Source organism: Haliotis asinina, chromosome 9 (assembly GCF_037392515.1).
Source record: "Haliotis asinina isolate JCU_RB_2024 chromosome 9, JCU_Hal_asi_v2, whole genome shotgun sequence".
Lineage (NCBI taxonomy): Eukaryota > Metazoa > Mollusca > Gastropoda > Lepetellida > Haliotidae > Haliotis > Haliotis asinina.
The window spans coordinates 5,229,713-5,250,292 of NC_090288.1; the positions used below are offsets into that span (position 1 = coordinate 5,229,713).

At 39.3% G+C, this 20,580-nt stretch overlaps 1 protein-coding gene across 1 annotated transcript in view; it reads left to right on the forward strand.

Moving 5' to 3' along the window:
• The window catches only part of LOC137296179 (ribitol-5-phosphate xylosyltransferase 1-like), a 178,616-nt gene that overhangs the window by 129,085 nt on the left and 28,951 nt on the right, over positions 1 to 20,580 (forward strand). The window contains exon 3 of the mRNA XM_067827891.1: positions 10,260 to 10,359. Coding sequence (XP_067683992.1) covers positions 10,260 to 10,359 — 100 coding nt within the window. The remainder of the gene's footprint in view (positions 1 to 10,259; positions 10,360 to 20,580) is intronic.

A 20,580-nucleotide genomic window follows, 5' to 3' on the forward strand; every position in this document is an offset into this window, starting at 1 on the left:
GAAACACTTTAAAAACAGTTACATGGAAATGAACTATGAATTTGACGTATGGTATCAGTTAAGGTCATCAAGTTTCTGATATGGGCTTTGTTGTCACATCTAACATGGATGGCAATTTTCCGCGAATCCACAGAAATCTGCAGGTGTAAATGCAAATCAGTTGATCCTGGACCCGGTTGGGGGCCTACAGCCCCATGACCCTTAGCTAATTTTCAGCAGAAATCGTTTATCTTCATGTGAGTTGGGTGGGCTAAGTGTTCTATAGGGTTACGGTTGTCTTCCGTTCATTATTTAATCTACTATGAACAGATCTGTTTAAAAATGGTGCTTGATACACTGCTGGATTGACAATCACTAATGCATTCATTAGAGGAATTCCTGGTACCTGTTGCCAATGACCAGTGGTGGTCCTCAGAGGTCCCTTTATGGATTCGGTCGTCAGTTTCTGTCACCTGGTCATGGATTGCTGTGTGTTTCTGATATTAGTGTTGTGACTGGTCCAGACAATATATTTTACAAGCTATCAGCAAGCAGCTGGAGTTTGCTGAATGAGTTATTATGTCATGCACATGTGACACATGTCTGGGATTTGGTTTAAGAGTGACTTGAGGTGCCTCTCCTATCAACAGAAAGCCTGAAATAAGCACAAGTGGAAGGGTTGCCAAGTGGTTGAAACATTCACTTGTCACACTGTAAACCAGGTTCAGTTCCTAATATGGGTGCAATGTGGGAAAAACATTTCTGTTGTGTCCAGCTTGGTGTGGCTAGAATATTGCGAAAAGTATCACAAAAGCGTACTCACTAACTCACACCTCCAGCAAATTGGCTGGTGTTCGTTTCTTCTTTCAGTCAATCTTCCTCCAGGAACTTTGGCTGAACTGCCACTAGCATCTTTGTAACCAATAGTCTGAGTTCAGGGTGACTCAGCTGCAGTATTGGAGTGTTTGTTTTCCACTGCTCTTATTGCAGTGTTGCTCTTCTCTGCCCTGTGGGAGGTTGAGCCACCACGGCAGGACATTACCTTCCACACAGGTATCTTCTCTTAAGCAAATATCACAATTTCCTGTCATTACTTGCTCTAGTGCTATTTCCACCCAACTCTCAGATTCTGTGTGACTCCAATTTCAGTTTCAAATGCGGTGTGGTTCTTGCGCACTTCACAAAGGCCAGATTGATCCAGAAATAACGATGGTATAACAACTGATCTTTTTATGTGACCACTTTTCCCGAAAGTAGCTATTACAGTTCCTCACCTTCAGGAGTAATTAGTGTGTTCATGAGTATTACGTATACACTGCTTTTAGCAATATTCCTGCAATAATGTGGCAGGGAACGCCAGAAATGGGATCACACATTGTACCCATGTGGGAATGGAACATGGATCTTCCGCATGACGAGGGAACGCTATAACCACAAGGCTACCCACTGACCCCCAAGGAGTAATTAATCCAGGACCTGCTCTGTCCCTCCCATTGTTCATGAACCCACATGCCCAATGAGACTTTCTTGTTAAAGAACTCCACTTCCCTCTTCCCTCATCACAAACCTGCGTTACTTCTAATGGATGATCAAGTACAGTTTGTGTGGCATCTGTAGAGGTTTGTAGTTTAATGGTTCCGAAATTGACTTCCCTTTTGATTCAGCAGAGCCATGAGATGAATTTTCCTTCATTTCTACCTGGGTGTTTTACATAACCTTTGTCATTTGTGGTAAGCACCCTGGTTCCTAAAGGAAGATAATTTGCCTGCAGGGCCAGGGAGGGAGCTACTCTAACTGCGTCATGACTTATTGATGCCAACTTGGTCAGTTTTTAGGGCCAGGGACTCAAGTTGGAGGACCCAATGGCTTCCTTCTCCTTTGATCTTGTTATTAGCTTTCGCCACTGATTTCTCAAGCCTGGTCATCAAGTGACAATTTGTCAGATTTCGGAGTTGCTTCAGGGCAGAAAGGGTTGTGTTCACCTACTGACCTTTTGAGCCAACAACATTTTCTTTGCCTTAACTGATTTGGATGAATTCCTTTTACTTCCCTCGGGTCATTGCAGTCAGGAAGGGCCCATCACTGCACATATGTATGATAAGTACACATGAAATGAGCTACTCCTATTCTAGCTCTAGCTCCTGTTCAATAATACAATGCTGAATTAATTCTGAAAGAAAATTCAGTGGATAACATGATGTAGATGGTGACATTTATGTCATAATCTGAAAATAATTGCAAGAAGTAGAAACAAGCCTCAGTTATGGAAATGTCATGGTGGTCCACTGGTTAATGTTGTCATGCAGAAGGTCAGTGTTTGATATTGCTGGAATATTGCTATAAGTTGCAGAAACCCCAGCTGCAACTGACACTTGAAGATAGAAACTTGTATCAAGTTAAAGTAAAGTCAAGTTTCTTTCACTCAGTATTTCCATTACAGGAAAACAAAGATGGATGAGAAATAACCAGTATCACAAGTGTCTTTTTAGGCTTACAACATGTAGGGCATGTTCCTGTTTTGGACAGTACTATCATATGTAGTCAGTTGAACACTACATGCCTTGCCTGGGCATGTTTTATTTGACATTCAACTTTCACAAACTGCTGTTTCTGTCAAAAGTTGATAATGTTTCCTTGCACATGCTGACTGACTTATCCAGATTGTGCAAATGTTTCTTTTATTTAAGAGGGCAGTGGACTGTAGCCTAATTGTCAAAGCATTCACATGTAATACCTAAGACCTGGGTTCGATTCCCACCTGGGTACACTGTGTGAAGCCCATTTCTGATGCCCATGCTGTGATATTGCTTGAATATTACTAAAAGCAGTACAAAACTCGCTCACTCACTCACTCTTTTTATTAGAGATTTTCTATGATTATTGTTTTGCAGTTTTTTGTCCTCTAAAGCCTCATTAAGATTTCATTTTGTGGCTAGATGTCAAATTAGTCTTGTAGAGGGTTTTACAAGGATGTATGACACTGCATGTAAGGCGGGTTGAGAATGAACCTTCTTTATCACCAATTTTGAAAAGAAATGTCTTGAATGAAAGAATTCTGATTGATTTATTCGTGTTAAAAGGACCTCCTTACCACTTAACAAATTGAATTTTGTCATGCACCAAAATATTCAAGGCTTCAAGTAATGTGTTAAAAATGTGGATCTTGAGAAAAATGTATTTTGTGAGTTACATAGTCATGTTTATTTGCTGTGTCAATCGTCAGCCATGCTCAAGAGTTCTTTTCCCAGTGGGACCAGCAGCAGAATTCCGACATTGATTCCAGGGTATCATACACCGGCTCCCAGTAATGAAGAAGTAAGACAAATCTGTATGTTTACTCTAGCACCGGCTTCCAGTAGACAGTCTGACCATAAGTAAAACGCAAACAACTTTTAATCGTTACAGTAGTGTCACCACAGAGAAATGGTCTACAAGATATTGGATGAAGTGGAGACAATTACCGACAGTTTGGGAATCTAGTGCTTGCGCATTGAGCATCAATATTTGTCAGAGGTTTTAAAGGGAAGGATCAACATAGTAGACATTTCCTGATTGGACGGACATTCTGCAACCAGCGTTGAGTAACAGTCAGATATGAATGGAGGAGGGTGTCATCAGTGTTATGAGTAAGAGACTGAATTTAGATGCATTAACGCAGAGTTGAGGTGCTGATGTGTTTCTGTGTTTGGTATTGCCGCTGTGTTAAGGTCTGATGAGTTGAGGTCAATAAGAGAACTATACACTTATCACAGCACTGTAAGCACTCATGGTAGGTTTTGCTTAAAAGGTTTTCGGTATTGCCAACTTATGATTTATGGATTTGGAAATAATAGTTCCCAGAAGCAAGTTGTGGAAGAGAGTGACAGAGCGATTCTTGTCAAACATGCTCGAGATCTTTCTGTAGTCTTCATGTTGTTAGTCTGATATTGTCTATCTTATGCAAGCTGTACATATTTGCCAGATCAACATGTAGTAAGTCTGTAACATTCTATGTTAAGTGATGATGATCTGATAGATCTGGTTTGTGGTTGCGCTGTGCTTCTGTTTCTTGTCACATAGCAAAATATAGTGGTTATCAGACAGTTGTGCTTGTTTCAGCTGAGTCTGCAATGTGTGGTACCAGTAAAGATACTGGTAAGAATATGTCATCAGCAACCTATGCTTATTGTGAGAGGCAACTGATGGGATCAGGTGGTGAGACTCGATGACTTGATTGACACATGTCGTTGTGTCAAGATTAGATTATTTACAGACCGCAGTAGTTGGAATATTGCTTATTGTGACATAAAACAGCACACCAACCAACCAGCTGATATGCACAGGTCATCACTAATGTTTGCTTGACACTGCAGGTCTCTTATACTATGACTGGCATTGTTTCGTAGCGGTGTAGTCATAACCCTTCCCTATTACAATAAACACCCTGGTCCTATTCCTCATAGGAAGAAATGTCAGAAGACTGTTATGTATCACCTACCCCACCACCCCTTTAGTATAGATAAGTAAAAACTTTGTGTGGGTTTAGTGCTCACCCAGAAACCATGCATCTGAATTAGTCACAGGAAGCTCCAATTAAACTTCGGATCAAAACATTCATGAAAGAACATTTAAGGAAATAACATGCATTTAGTTTTTAACACAATGATAGTTGAAAAAGATTTCTCTCAATCAACTGAGTATTAATGCTTAGACAAATGTTGTGTGGACAGTCACGGTTTCCAAGTCTTTAACCCACTTTTTGCCAGGTGAGCTTCAGGTCCTAAGCCCACTTTTACGTGTGACTAAAACCAGATTTGATCAGGATTCAATGCAGCATCACTTGAAGTAATCCCTCTCCGTATTCTTCACTCAAGGTGGGGCAGGCTTGGGCAGATGGCATCTGCTCATTACCATGGCAACATAATTCTTTAAAGCTTCCTTTTGGATAGAAGCACATCTTGAGCCTGTGATAAAGAAAAGCCTTTGAGAATGACTTTACAAGTACTGTCTTCTGTGAAAACCGAATTAGATCAACTTGATTCATCAAAACTGTAACTACTCATGCAATGAAACTGGGCATTATTGCAAGTGATTCTTCCATCTGTGGACTAACAGCAAACTCCCAAGGTTATCTAAACAGCAGTTGGAAATGATTCATATTTTCTGCATAGGAGAGAAAAGATCCATTTAAGTGTGAAATGTGTACTCGAAAAGGCTCAGCATGATCGAAGACCTTGTCAGATGGTATTTGACATTCTACAGTTGAATGAGATATAAACCCGTCAGGGACATAATTTGTGCAAAAACATGCTTCAGGGTTTAAACCCTTCAAATGATGGCATTGTTTGGTTGCGAATTACGAAGAGAAATTGGTAGTTTTGTTGCCCTTGCCATAGCTTGACAAGAAACATCTTGTTAAGTGTGTCATCACTTGACAAACATGAGCTTGTTAGGTGTTTCGTTTGCCAAGTATTGTCTTTTTTGTCATCACTTGGCAAGTATTGTTTTGTTTGTTTGTCATCACTTGCCAGGTATGTATTGTCTTGTTTGTCATGTGCGAAGTATTGTCCTGTTTGTTTGTCATCACTTGCCCAGTAATGTCTTGTTTGTCGTCACATACCAAGTATTGTCCTGTTTGTTTGTTATCACGCACCAACTATTGTTTTGTTCATTATCACTTGACAAGTATTGTCTTCTTTGTCTGAATACTTGCCTAAGTATTGTCTTGTTTGCTATCACTTGCCAAGTATTGTCTTGTTTGTTTGTCATCACATGCCAAGTAGGTCTTGTTTGCTGTGGTATCACTAAGTAAGGATGATGCAAGTATGATCTTGTCACCTGTGGCATCGCTGTGGAGGTGCCCTTACTTACCAAACAAGACAATGTTTTTCTTTAATGTCATTTCTGGACAAGTATCAGGTCTTGTTTCCTGTTATGACCTGAAAAAGAACATTAATTCACTGTGTCAATTTCCATGAGATATCAACTAAGGCCATACTGGAAACAGTTCCAAAATATGTTCATTGCTGGAGACAGTAGATCATGATGGTCTAAAGGTCTGAAATTATTTGATTGTAAACACTGTATAGTCCTGGTGCTAATGGAGACAGTCAGTAGGCAAGGGTAGGGATTGAGGCATCAAGTACAAAGATTGAACCATTTGTATGAAAGATTTCCAAATTGTGAAACTGAAGGCAATTAGTTTGTGAGCCAGAGATACCTTAATCTTGTCAATGTTGACATGATGCTTGCATGTCCTGAAAGCAAGAAATATGACAGTCTGTTTGCTTTAGAGCAGCTGCATTTTTGTATGGATATCGAAAAAATGCTTCCATAAGAAAATATTTAACAGTAGTGTTCTTCAGTAGTGTTCAAGTGTTACAATTCAAATTAAATATCTATCATCAGTTAATGAGCGGGTATGGTTTTACACCTCTTTGAGTAATATTTCAGAATTATCATGGAAGGGGACACAGACAGAAATTGGTTTCACACATTGTATCCATGTAGGGAATTGAACCTTAGACTTTGGTGTGATTAGCGAATGCTTTCGCAACTCGGCCACCTCACTGCCCCTCTGTCATCAGTGGTAGTGCAGTGTTGGAACTAAAAGCAAGGACACACAAAGGAAGCTTGAAAGAGACAGTGACCTGCATGTTTTAGTTTATAAAGAATTGTCTTGAGAAACAAAAAAACAAAACAATTGTGGTTGAATTAAAATGTGCTGGAATGTCATAATTCATGCAGACTTGGCTCCAGAATCTGACAGCATTTATATTTATAGCTATATGTATAAGACATGCTACATTTGTGAGCTGAATGTCTCATGTGTGTCGCTGTTGCCTGAGAGTCCCAGTCTCTGGCTATTGATTGGAGGGCAAATAAAACAACAGTGATGTAGAACAAAGACAGTAAATGGCCTGCGTTGGCATTATTACACAGACTACTGTGGCATAAATGTGATAATAATGTTCCTAATTCCATGTCAACATCCAGAGTAGGTTCCACACCAACAACACAGGGAACAGCGGATTTAGAATGTGTTGACATGGACACAGACAGTAGGGCAAGAGGGGATGCAGTACATGGAGACAGGGGTGGGGCAATAGATGATGCAGTATATGGAGACGAGGGTGGGGCAATGGGGAATTCAGGAGTTGGGGCAATAGACGATGCAGTATATAGTGACAGTGATAGTACCGGATGCAATACATGTTGTCATGGAAACAGGGTGGGCACGCAGTACTTAGAGTACTTGGAGATGAGTGGGGCAGAGGAAGATGCAGTACATTGAGGTTGGGGAAGAATATGTTGCAATATATGGAAGCCGGAGTTGGAAGAATCATCACTTCTTTCTTCTCCTGACCTTTTTACTACACAACATTTTCAGGCTGAATGTATTTGGTGATAGGCAGTCAATAGAAGGGGTCTATTAGACACCATGTCTTTTGAGGTGAGCAGTTATGGGTCATTTTATGGGATGCTGGATCAATTGTGGCTCCGTTCGTAAGTGTTTATTGCATAAGAGTGGCGTGATGTGCTGAAACACTTCACCTATCCATTAGATTCAAAGTACACCTAATATTTGATCAAAGTGGCGAGTGTTAATAGCCTCATTACTTCTTCCTGTTTCTTTCCCAGAGTCCAGAGAGACTGGAGCTAAATCAAGTGCAGAGTCATGTCACTGTCAGCTCCAAATCATTCGCTGAAAAGTCAGCTAAATTTGTCGCTACTCTCTTCTTATTTGATTGCATCCTTCAAAGATCTCTGTTTGACTTTCTTTGACTGACGTTATTTCCTTGTGAATTTACAGCACAGTATTGAAGACTGTGTCTTGAACAGTTCTATTTATAACTTCTCCCTGGAGTGAATGCTTCCTAATTAAAAGAATATGTTATAATTCTTCTTTGATTGGCTCTGTCTTTTCTTTGATGCCTCGGACATGGAAGGACAATAATGATCTTAAAATGATTGTGCCCTCTGTCTCCTTTCTGTGATGCAATATCTGCAAGAAAACCACCGATTTAAGATCAAAGATAGTTGAGCACAATGTAGCAGGCGTCCAGAACACTTTTTATTCATTACATGAAACATCTCTGTTATAATACTACCAATGGCATGAACATTTCCCTAAGTTTTCAATGAGCATTGTCAACTTCTAAGACATGATGAATCTGGTTTATTTCAGGGAATGAACTTTCGAAATCATCAAAAACATTTTGTTCTATCTCTTTTATAAGAAATCTCTCTTGGTATTCATTTTCAAACATCTGATTGATCATCTAGGTATGTTAAATTGAATTTGAAATCCAACATTAATGTGAATGTCTTTACAGAGATAAATGCAGTTTGTTCTGTTTTTCTGTTTGACTAGATTAAAGACTATGCATTTCATAAAAGCAACTTTCTTTTTCTTTTGGCTTCTTTGCCAGATTTTATGTCTAATGATTGATATTTTGATGATTATCTGATGTTAGATCTAAGAAACACAATGCAGCATGCTGTTAGAGGGAAAGAAATGCATTGTACCAATTTTACAATATTCGAGAAAAACAAAATTTAACATGTAGTGTGTGATTTTCAAGCATTTTTCTCAGTAATACTATTAGCCCTCAGGAAAGCTACCATATATTTTATTCGTTTTATTATGTATTTAGATTATAATGTTAAATTAAAAGGTTTGACTCAAATTGTTACATTAAGTCAATTCTCGCACCCTGTACCGACCCAACATTATTTCAAACAAACCCATAAAATTGGATCACTTGTAATGCTTTTGACATTCTTCTTGTGATTGAAACTAGTTTAGTAAACAATTGTTTACATTCCATATCAGTGTTCTCTGCTTGAAGCTGTTTACCATGAAGTTTCAATATATCAGTTTCTAGTGATGCAAGTCATAAGGGACAATAAGTCTTTTTATTGCATCAACAGGAAGGTAAACTGATTGCATATGTGCCACTGTATATGATAATTAGACCAACATATTGTCATAAATGTGTGACATTGTGTCCTATTATTAACATGTTTTTGTGCTGTGGAACAGCATGGTGGCTGTGACCCCATGTACCTCCTCTTGCTCTGTGTAAACAGCATGGTGGCTGTGACCCCATGTACCTCCTCTTGCACTGTGTAAACAGCATGGTGGCTATGACATGTACCTCCTCTTGCACGGTGTAAACAGCATGGTGGCTATGACATGTACCTCCTCTTGCACTGTGTAAACAGCATGGTGGCTATGACCCCATGTACCTGGGACCTCTTGCTCTGTGTAAACAGCATGATGGCTGTGACCCCATGTACCTCCTCTTGCACTGTGTAAACAGCATAGTGGCTATGACCCCATGTACCTCCTCTTGCACAGTGTAAACAGCATGATGGCTGTTACCTCATGTACCTCTTCTTGCACAGTGTAAACAGCATGGTGGCTGTGACCTCATGTACCTCTTCTTGCACGGTGTAAACAGCATGATGGCTATAACCCCATGTACCTCCTCTTGCTCTGTGTAAACAGCATGGTGGCTATGACCTCATGTACCTCCTCTTGTACTGTGTAAACAGCATTCCTGGAGGTGTGTTTGTGATGTTATATTTATATCCTACTACATCTATGCCAGCCAATATACTTCGGGTGCTTAAATGTGTTAGTGAACTGATACAACACAATAGATCTTGGTAAACTTTGATTCTTTACAAATCACAGTATCAACAAGAAGCAAAGTTGATATTCTGATGTTGTTAGGTTCGGCTCGGTATATAAATTGTGGCTTAGGGCTCTTTTCATAGCTGGATTGTGGAGCCAGATGGACCCATTGTTTGTGACATATATAAGGGCTCCATTCATAGCTGGATTGTGGAACCAGATGGAACCATTGTTTGTGACATATATAAGGTCTCCATTCATAGCTGGATTGTGGAACCAGATGGACCCATTGTTTGTGTCACAGGGTTTCTTTCATAGCTGGAAAGTGATTCCAACAGGACCTCTGGTTGTGACTTTGGACACCATAGCTGTATTATGAATTCTGAATGACCCATTGATCCACTAGGCCCATTAGCTACGACATAGGAATCATTTCATACCTTGATTATGGATCCATTTGGGCATAGTGGTTTTGATTTAGAACTCCTTTAATGTCATGATTCTATCCAGTGGGTTGGTTTTGACTTAAAGTGCATTCAAATCTTGACTGTGGGTCCAGCAGGACCCTGTGGTTGTGACTTTGGACTCGTTTGATACTTTGACTTGAGATCCGTCTGGACCCAGTGCTTGTGACTAACGACATGTATCTGTGTTGCAGGCATCTACCTGTGGGAACACATCCTGGGAGGACTCATTGAGAAGAAGATGGGAGGAGTATGGAGCTATGGAGTCAAAAAGATTCACAGCATCAAGTTCAGGTAAGACTGCCCAAATCAGTACAATATCAGGTGGAATTGTGATTGGAGATTTCACAGATTTGGACTGTGGTATATCCCGCCATCTGCCCAGGTCAGAGAGGGACTTTTGGTCGCAACATACAGTAAAACTTGGCAGTCTCCCTCATTTGTCTTTCTGTGGTTGAATTTGTTTTGAATGTGTTTGTCTGTGTTTGGAGTAACCTACCTGATTTGTCATGTTGGTTCCTTCAACTTAATTCAACACTCCTGTGTATAGTCCCTTTACAAAATACATATTCTGTGAGTTAGTTCAACAGAATTATTCACAAAGATTCCTGAATTTCCTCAGTCATTAAACAGAATTCAACTAAAACTTTCTTGGAAACAACCTTGTTACCATTCCATCTTTTATCTGTTGGTTCAACACAATTTGACACAAAGACTGTGGAATAAGTCCATGATTTTCTTAAGTCAGTTCAACAGAATTAAACTCCAAGCATCTTCATAACCCTTCAAAAAGTCCAAATATTTTCATTCAGCTAAACAGAATTCCACACACACAAAGGCTGTTGAATACAACCACTGAAACCTAGCCCCTCTTAGGTCAGCCACTTCTACACAATTCCTCACACAGACTCTCAACGTCTCCTGGTGTTACCTAGCCCATGCTGTGTCAGATAGTTCTACACAATTCCTCACACAGACTGTCCACGTCTCCTGGTGTTACCTAGCCCATGTTGTGTCAGATAGTTCTACACATTTCCTCACACAGACTGTCCACGTCTACTGGTGTTACTTAGCCCATGTTGTGTCAGATAGTTCTACATAATTCCTCACACAGATTGTCCACGTCTCCTGGTGTTACCTAGCCCATGTTGTGTCAGATAGTTCTACACAATTCCTCACACAGACTGTCCACGTCTCCTGGTGTTACCTAGCCCATGTTGTGTCAGATAGTTCTACACAATTCCTCACACAGACTGTCCGCGTCTCCTGGTGTTACCTAGCCCATGTTGTGTCAGATAGTTCTACACAATTCCTCACACAGACTGTCCGCGTCTCCTGGTGTTACCTAGCCCATGTTGTGTCAGATAGTTCTACACAATTCCTCACACAGATTGTCCACGTCTCCTGGTGTTACCTAGCCCATGTTGTGTCAGATAGTTCAACCCCAAGTCACTGTTGCATGTGTAATAAATTGTTCGTTGAGGAATATCATAATGAAGACGGATCATGTTCATTGAGTATGGAATTCATCTTTCGGCTACAACAGCCAGGGGAATATTATCTTCAGGATTTGCAACTCATGAATCTCTAAGTTGAGGCAGCTTAGTAATGTTTTTGTTGAACCTCAATATATCTTACATAATTCCTGGGTGAGAACAATATGAATGGCCATCGATGGAGTAACAGGTTAACACAAGAACGTTATTTCAGATGATGAATGCTTCTGCCTGTCCATGGCATAATCAAATAAAGATAAATCTCTGCTTGATTACTGCGCTCCACCGAGAAATTGATTCATTAGCAGACGATTTGCAAGTCATGAGATGATCACCTGGAATGCCAATTATCAAATATGTCAGCATTTTCATTTTTGGCTTCCCTTCTCTGGATCAGTAGTGAAATGAACAGGAGCGAGTGAGTGACAAATGAGAATGATATGTACAAGACGAGGCCAGACACGCGACATCAATCACCAACTGAAACAAACCTATTTTGGAAAGCTGAGATTGGTGCTCTTCAGGTCAGAACAAGGGTTTGACAAGGAAACGTACTTAATTTGACATCAGTACCAATCGCGATGTTGATTGAATAATCTTCTTAAAGGTGATTAAGGCTACCATCTCTGCCCAATTTGTAAGTATTTAGAAATAGATTTAATTACAGATACGTTTGTAGCAAACACCCCAATTATGGTAAAGATATTGGATAAAAAAAAGACTGGAATATGCTAACCTTGTAATTGCTTTTTTGGCTTTTGGGCGAGGCTGAATAGAGATTAAAAACATGTTTTTATGGAAGGGACCATAGAGAGACAAGAAAAGTTTTTATTATGTTTTCTAACATTACAGATTTTATGGTATTTTTTCACAAAAGTGATTTTGGTCAAATTTCAAGTAGGGCAATGTTGAGTTTTTGACAAATGAATGTGTGTAAAATTGAATTGTAATAATATATGTTATGACTTTCTTATGAATATACAAAATGGATAAGAATTCCTGTTAGTTATGTTTTGACCATCACTGACGTCTTGTTGATACAGTTTCTGCCTTGAGAACACAAGGTTTGTGGTTCAGTTCGAGGTTGCATTATACCAAAAGACATTAAAGATGGTATTAGCTGAAACCCTACCTGTTGCAAGGTATAAAGATGATAAAACATGTAGCTGACTTAGAGTCAGAATGGGATATCTATGTTAAACTGTGGCATGGCACTTCAAAGGAACCCATTATAGAATTGGCCATAGTTCAAGCTGATACAAACAGCCACACATTTCGCCACTACCCATATTTCATAATGTCAGTAATGGTTATCATAAAATAAACCTGGAAAAGGAATGGACCAGGAATATTTCGTTTAAATTATTGTGTGAAATCAACTTCTTATTTTACGCAACAACATAACCCAGAAACATCCATAATCCTTGACTATTTTTGTGCAGCATATTTGTAGTGAAAGACATTGGAAACATGTCTGTTTAGCAAAGTCCATAAGAAATGAGGAGAATCTGCCAACAGGTGCTTGATTAAATATGGTTTCCTGGTAGCATCAACAGTGTCTTGAACACTGCATGTTATTGCAGCGTTAAATAAGGCTTGACAAAACATTATCGAAATGTCGTGTAAATACACCTCCTGAAGGTGTTTTTATAAAAGTCTTGGCAGTCCTCCTAAACTTACTGTAATTTAAATAAATAGATGATAATGGCGTACACAAAAAAAGTCAAGTGTCAAGTTTCTCATTTACTTCTTTATTGTCTTGGGAAAAAAATGCAACTGTCTGATTTCTGTATTCCCTGCTGAAATAAAAACCATGCTTGAAGTGAATAGTGATCGTGGCAGAATGTATTATGAAGATGGTGCAGTCTAGATAAGAATTCTAAGATTATTTGAAGGGTGACTTTGAAAAACCTCACATGATGATTCAAGTAATGGACATGAATTTGATCGATTCTGAGGAAATACATTCATCACTTGTCAGACTGTTAGCATGTCACAGATAGAAAAAGTTGTATTTTTTGTGTAGGATATGAAAAATGACATAAGAATGTAAATATCAAAGAATATTATAGGTAGGATCTTCATCATGTTCTTTTGGTCAGCTCCATGCAAGAGGAACAATATCCTTGGCTGATGCTCTCTTCCTCTCATTAGGAAAGTTGTAATGCAGTCAGTCGCTGTTGTTATTATCAGGAAAACAAGAGAAAGTGTCAACATTGTAACATTATCAGACACTATTTTTGTGAATCTATGACTCTATGAACATGGTGCTATAGTCAAAATTAAAATACTGCCAGACATCATGATCATGATCACAAGAACAGTGAAGAATCATCAAAATGTAATATCAGACACTTATCATTTTTGTGAATCCTTGGTGATAAGAACAGGGAACAATTGTTGGAAAATTAAAACATCATTTGACACTTTTTCTCTGATTTCATGATCACAATGAATATTGTTTTATGCCACTTTTAGCCATATTCCAGCAAAATCACAACAGGTGACACCAGAAATGGCCAGATTGTGCATGTATGGGAAATCAAAAGTGAACATGTGGTTTGACAAGGCATTGAAGGCTGCCCCATCCCCCCTATCACAGAATGATGAAGTAATGGTTGCTGAAAACAGTAGTCTGGACTTGGCAATGACTCTTCTTGTAACTGAAAGAACTAGAACAGAAGTAAAAGTTAAAAGTATTGCTGTCTCCAAATTGCTGTTGCAAGTTATCATCAAATAAAAGTTCTTGATTTAAAAACATGTTCCAGCACTAATATACTTCAGGAATCTAGCAACAATTATGGAAATCATTGTTTGAAGATGTTGAAATAAGTGTATGGAACGTGACAAGGTCTTGCAACCATTTCTTCACCTAAGGCTCTGAGTTGCTCATACTTTCAACCACTGGTTTGTCATCACTTCTGGTTTAATCATCAAGATTGCTGCAACTACACCAAGTCCACTAGATGACCCAACTGTACCTTTTGTCTTCCATTGCCTGAGTAGCCACAATGTTGTAATAACAGCAGCATTAAGACCTGAACAGTTGAGAAGTGAATGATGTTTTTAATGCCAAGCTGCAAACTTCCATTTTGGCTCGTCTTTATTTAATACACTGGCATCACTATTACATCACCAAGCCAAAAGTTCGCTGTCTGTAGCACTTTGAGGCAGTTTCATCTCATTATGAAGGAAAACCTGGCAAGGTTCACTTCTTGTTGGATGACTGTTTCAGATCACGATTGCACCTCAACCACGTAATGAACATGGCTTTCATCAAGATGAGGCCAGTTTTATTGTTTTAAACCCAAACTGATGCAAAACAGGATAAAAATTCAATCATCTTTCACACTTGAATATCTCATCTACTGGGAAACAGGTTCAACACAGTAAACGTTCAAGATTCAAGGACCCATCACAAGAACATTTTTAAGTATGGTTTGTAGTGATTCAATCTTGGCTGTGCGGATAACCCTTCCCCTTAAAGTGAACACCCGATGTCATCACTGAGTGAGTGACTTTAATTTTATGCCATTTTTGGCAATAATCCAGCAATATCACAGCAGCCGACACCAGAAATGAGCTTCACAGATGGTACCAGTGTGGGGGATTGAACCCGGGTCTTCAGAGTGATTAGCGGACACTTTAGCCACTAGGCTACCCCTCCACCCTGTGTCATCACAGATGGTAGCAGTGTGGGGGATTGAACCCGGGTCTTCAGAGTGATTAGCGGACACTTTAACCACTAGGCTACCCCTCCACCCTGTGTCATCACAGATGGTAGCAGTGTGGGGGATTGAACCCGGGTCTTCAGAGTGATTAGCGGACACTTTAACCACTAGGCTACCCCTCCACCCTGTGTCATCACAGATGGTAGCAGTGTGGGGGATTGAACCCGGGTCTTCAGAGTGAGGGGATTGAACCCGGGTTTTCAGAATGATTAGCGGACACTTTAGACTGGTACAGCCTGGTATTGACATTCTATTTTATCTCATATCTGAATAACATCTCAAAGGTGCCTTGAGAGAATAAGACTTCTTTTGCTTATCTTCCCATTAATGAAGATAGTGAATAGAGAGCATATAAATCATAGATAATATTCTGTTCACCAAAATGCTATTCTGTTTCTGGGCCGTTCAGGTGAGTGGCATAGGTTTGCTGTGGATTAGATGTCCACAATGGCAGTTATGTATGGACAGTATGGGCAGAGCATAAGGAACCCTCTGGAAGCAGCATTTTCTTTGTGCATTGGAGCTGGTAGAGTCATTTCAATATTAGAGGTAGTACTGTTGACATCTTTCTATCTGATGTCCATCTTTACAGTCTGTGACTAAATCTGTTGACTGATTGACAGTTACCTACATTTATAGTGCACACAAGAAAAATTTATGGTTGTAATCAGCTGGTTTTGTTTGGACTCGGACACTTGTACAAAGGGATATAAAAAAAAATGTTTAATTATTGCCATGAATTTATTGAGAAATTGTGTTTAAAATTACAGTGTAACATCAGTGGTCCTTATCTAGTCAATGAACCAGAAACTACTTACTTCACTTTATTCACTCTTCTGGTAGCTGATCCTAAACACGAGTAACCCCAGGCTTGCAGAAAATTGAGCCATGCAGTGTTATCAAGTTTATGCAATGGAAGGGTTGCACTGCCCAACAGAGTCAAGAGGAGATGAAATCTGTTTATTGGGAAGATAGCCCATCTTATGATACCTTTGTAAGATGGAAAAGGAATTTTCAAACCAATCATACGTCCCTGACAGATGAGCCAATATGTGGACTCCCATTTTGACAATACTAGTGAGGTTATTGAGGAGGTAGAGTGTTGGTTTTCCATGAAATTAGGGGGGTTAGTTTAAAGGTCTGCACACGGCCAAGGAATGTTGGGAGAAACGTGTCACTCTGGATGGTGTTTATGTAGAGAAGTCTTAAGGACAAGAAATCCAACTAAAGTTTCTACCCTGAAAACTTCTTGGTGATAATTAGAACTTTTTGATACCTCCATGTATATTTTAGTCTAAATGTGTGTAATGAACTACACTTACTGAACTAATTACAATCTGGAACAGAAATCATAGACTCTACCTTGTTGATTTAGCCATAAAAATCTGGGAAAAAATTTAACCGTCTTTTGCGTGAGACTATGGTGTGTGTACACAGCTAAGACCATGAACAGGCTGTCTCTCTCTGTCCTCAAAGTCAGTTGCCATTTCCAGGTACAGTTTGTTTAGAACATTTTGGAGACTGCACACAAAACAGTCTGTCTCAAGGCTGGTTATTGGCATGAGGAACATGACATGAAGATCAGGACAATGGTGACCCGTCCCCACTTGCACTGTCCGTCTGCTGGAGGACACTTGCACGATGTTCTCATAACAATAACTCATGATGATGCTTTGTCTGCTGCACCTACTTTCTGTTCATGAAATGTTCTTCATCGGAAGAGATGATTTCTGCAGAGGAAAAGACTCAATATTTTCTTTATAACAAGAAATGATCAGTCTGCTCTAATTGTCAGTGGATCTGTGTAAATCTTTCCTGGGCACACACTGTCTGGAGCAAGATAGAGTGGGAGCTGTCAGTTTTGTCTCCGGGGCTGGTCAGGAGTAGTTTCTGACTGAACGAAGGAGGATGTCGACTGGTCAATACAGACTATCCCTAAGTGTACAGGGTGAGCAGTCACAGGTGTTGTGGTAGCGTCAACTCATGTCACGCGCATTTCCTTCACGATTGCTTTAAATTGCCAGCCTCAACTTCCGTCCTAAGTGAATTGACAGCTTCTCAGACTGATTTTTTATGCTGATTTAAAACGTAAAATACCTATGTTTTCTTACAGACTTTGGGTGTTATTTCTCAATCATAAATGATTTTGAGTTTAGTTTTATGCAGCTTTCAGTATTTCAGTATTCTTCCATAAAGCTGACACCAGAAATGTGTTTTGCACATTGTACCCATGTGGAAAATAGAACCCAGGTGTTTGGTATGATAAGCAAGTGTTATAACCATTAGGCCACCCCACCACCCCTTTTTGAATCTGAAGGTATTTTCTTGTGACTTTAAATCACTGAGTTTTGTTCAAATGATATTGGGTCAGCTTTCTACTTTGCAAAAGTTGACAAGCAAGGGACTTGTAAATACAAGTGTAGAAAAGTACCTATACAATGTCTCTCACAGTTTTTAAGCATGTTTTTTTTTAACCGTCTTCAGTTCACTAATCAAGTTTATTGTGTGTATAATAAGGATTGAAGTGAGAGAAAAAATGTTTCAGATTCGTAATTCCACTTTCCTACTAGCAGTGTTTTCAACGTCAGAAATGTTGCTCACATGTAAAGAGGAATCAGCCTAAAGTAGCTGCATCTTGTAACACAGATTAAATAGAATTGAGGAAGAAAATCTTTAAAATCTGGATGTGAAGGGTGAACATTTGTCACATAGCGTGGATGCTATATCCAGCATAAAACCTACATTCTCGTCTCCTTCAGATGAAAATGTGACAATCATGTTAGTTGTGGTGGCTCTCTGAATTTAGATACGTCCCAGTGTCAAGCTTTAATTCCCTTGCTTTTTTTAAACCATTCTTTTTCATTATTGTGGCCACATTATCATGATGGATCCCGATGACTGTCAATGTTAGCAGAACCTACTGGTTCTATGGCTGTCGAGTAAATTGGAAACGTCAAACTTACTGCCGATTGCCAAGTCTGGCCCTTCTATTTGATGGTCCCATTTGGAGAAAATATTCAGTGTCAGCTCATGAATGTTATTAGGAAACACTTGTAGTGGATGTATGTATTAATTTTTTGCATGACATGTTCGAGAATATTCTGTTTATTTTTGTCTGTCATGTCATCTTCGTCCACACAAGAAGTGTAGCAGAGTTGTACAATTTACTGCTTTTGAATTTGGTCATGTCTGCATTTGGAGTGTTGATATTGAATTTTGGATTGAAGTGGAAAAATGTCAATGTGAGGCGTAGATGGACCTTAAGTGACTGGTCTGATGATGTACAGATTTGTTAATCAACTGTTATAATGTGTGACTGAGTGATTCAGAGCTCAACTGAAACATAGTACAACTTAATACAACATATGTAACAAGTACAACAAAAACTTGAACAGTATAGAACATCATAACATAATGCAACACAGTACAACAACAAAAAATAGTACAACACAGTACAACAAGACTGAGTAATACAGTGCAGTGCAACAAAGCTTAATACAACACAACACAGTGCAACAAGACTTAATACAGAACAGTGCAGTGCAACAAAGCTTAATACAATACAACACAGTGCAACAAGACTTCATACAGTGCAGTGCAACAAAGCCTACTGCAGCACAACACAGTACAACAAAATATAGTACAACACAGTACAACAAAACAAGATGTAGCATGATAAAACAGTACACCGAAACATAATACAACACAATTACACCCAGTAGAAATACAGGTGTGTAACAAAACCATAAACTAGAACACAGTAAGAGCACAAAAGCTAAGGGCTCAGCAACACAGTAAGACAAAATAGTGCTCAGGACAGAACAACCCATCACAATACAAAGAGTATAAAGAGTATTATCTAGCTTCATGTAAGAATGTCGAGTTTTGATTGGTCCGCGTGACTCTGATAAAATACCATGTACATCCATCACGATCCTCGAGCGGGAGTATGAAAGTCGTGTACTCCCGCTACAAAAGTCATATCACCCCGCTACGCCTCAGTGACGACGCAAAGTGAGGAAAGCGTGCATCGACAAGCCTTTAGTAACGTGCGGTGCATTGAGGTCAAACGATCAGCTGGTGTCAACATGGCAGCAAGTCGATTTGATGAGTGTTGTTTTGTTTTGATTTAGTGAAAACATTCAGCTAGATAAATGCGTTATCACATCATGTCTCGGGAAATACGGGATTTTATCCAACCTTATACAACCTTACTTGGGACCGATAAAACCCTGTATTTCCCTCGACGCGATGTGATATCTTATAGTACAACACAACACAGAGCACAGTGAAAGGACACCTGGTCAACACTACACAAACACGAGAATGATAGTAGAACACAAGATAGTAGAAAGTACAGCACAAGACAGTAGAAAGACAGTACAATACAAGACAGTAGAAATACTGCAGAACACAAGACAGTATCATGCAAGACAGTAGAGAAGAGTACAACTCAGGATAGTAAAAGGCACTAGAGAGTAAAAAGACAGCATAATGATGACAACAATATGGAACACTACAGTACAACACCAGGACGTTCAAGATGGGGAATTTATTGAAGCCTTTGCACAGTCTCACAGTGACAGGATGCAGGTGTGAGAACATCATGGCCTTGTATCTGTGATGGTTTTGCAACCTGAACTCACGTACAAACAGGATCAGGTTAGTTCTTTCTTATCATAGGTATCACAGTCATGTTTTATGGGTCAGAATTATTTTAGGTTTACAAATACAGAGCTGTAAGAAGAAGACTTTTTAACACTTCTTCTGAACGTGTTTTCTGTTTGAATTGCTGTCGTAAATAATACTAACATGCTATAGCTCAGATTTGGTTCTTTTTGTGAGCAGAGACTGAATGGACTGGCACTGGGCCCTGAATCTGTTAACATCCAGATTTATGGTGTGATAAAGTTTAGCAATTGTGGTTTTTATGGCAAAGAATGCCAATCTTGTGTGTTTCAACATCACTTGTGTATCAGTCTTGGAGATGTTTAGCTGTGTAATAGCCACTTCAGGCCTTCATGTCCAGTGACGTTTTAGCCTGATAAATCACAGCGTAATTCTCAGCAAGGCTGTTTCAGCTGATTCTGCGAAGAATTCCTGTTACCATGTCAAATTTACACTCTTGGTGACTTATTATATCTGACTTGCTTATAAGCTATGTACTTAAGTATGTTTCAGAAGAAAAACCATTGCAGGAACAGTAATATCAGAATTCCGTTTTTTGTCCTAATCAATACTGAAGACATTGTGCTCTAGACAATGCATCAAAGTAACGTGTCTCGGCT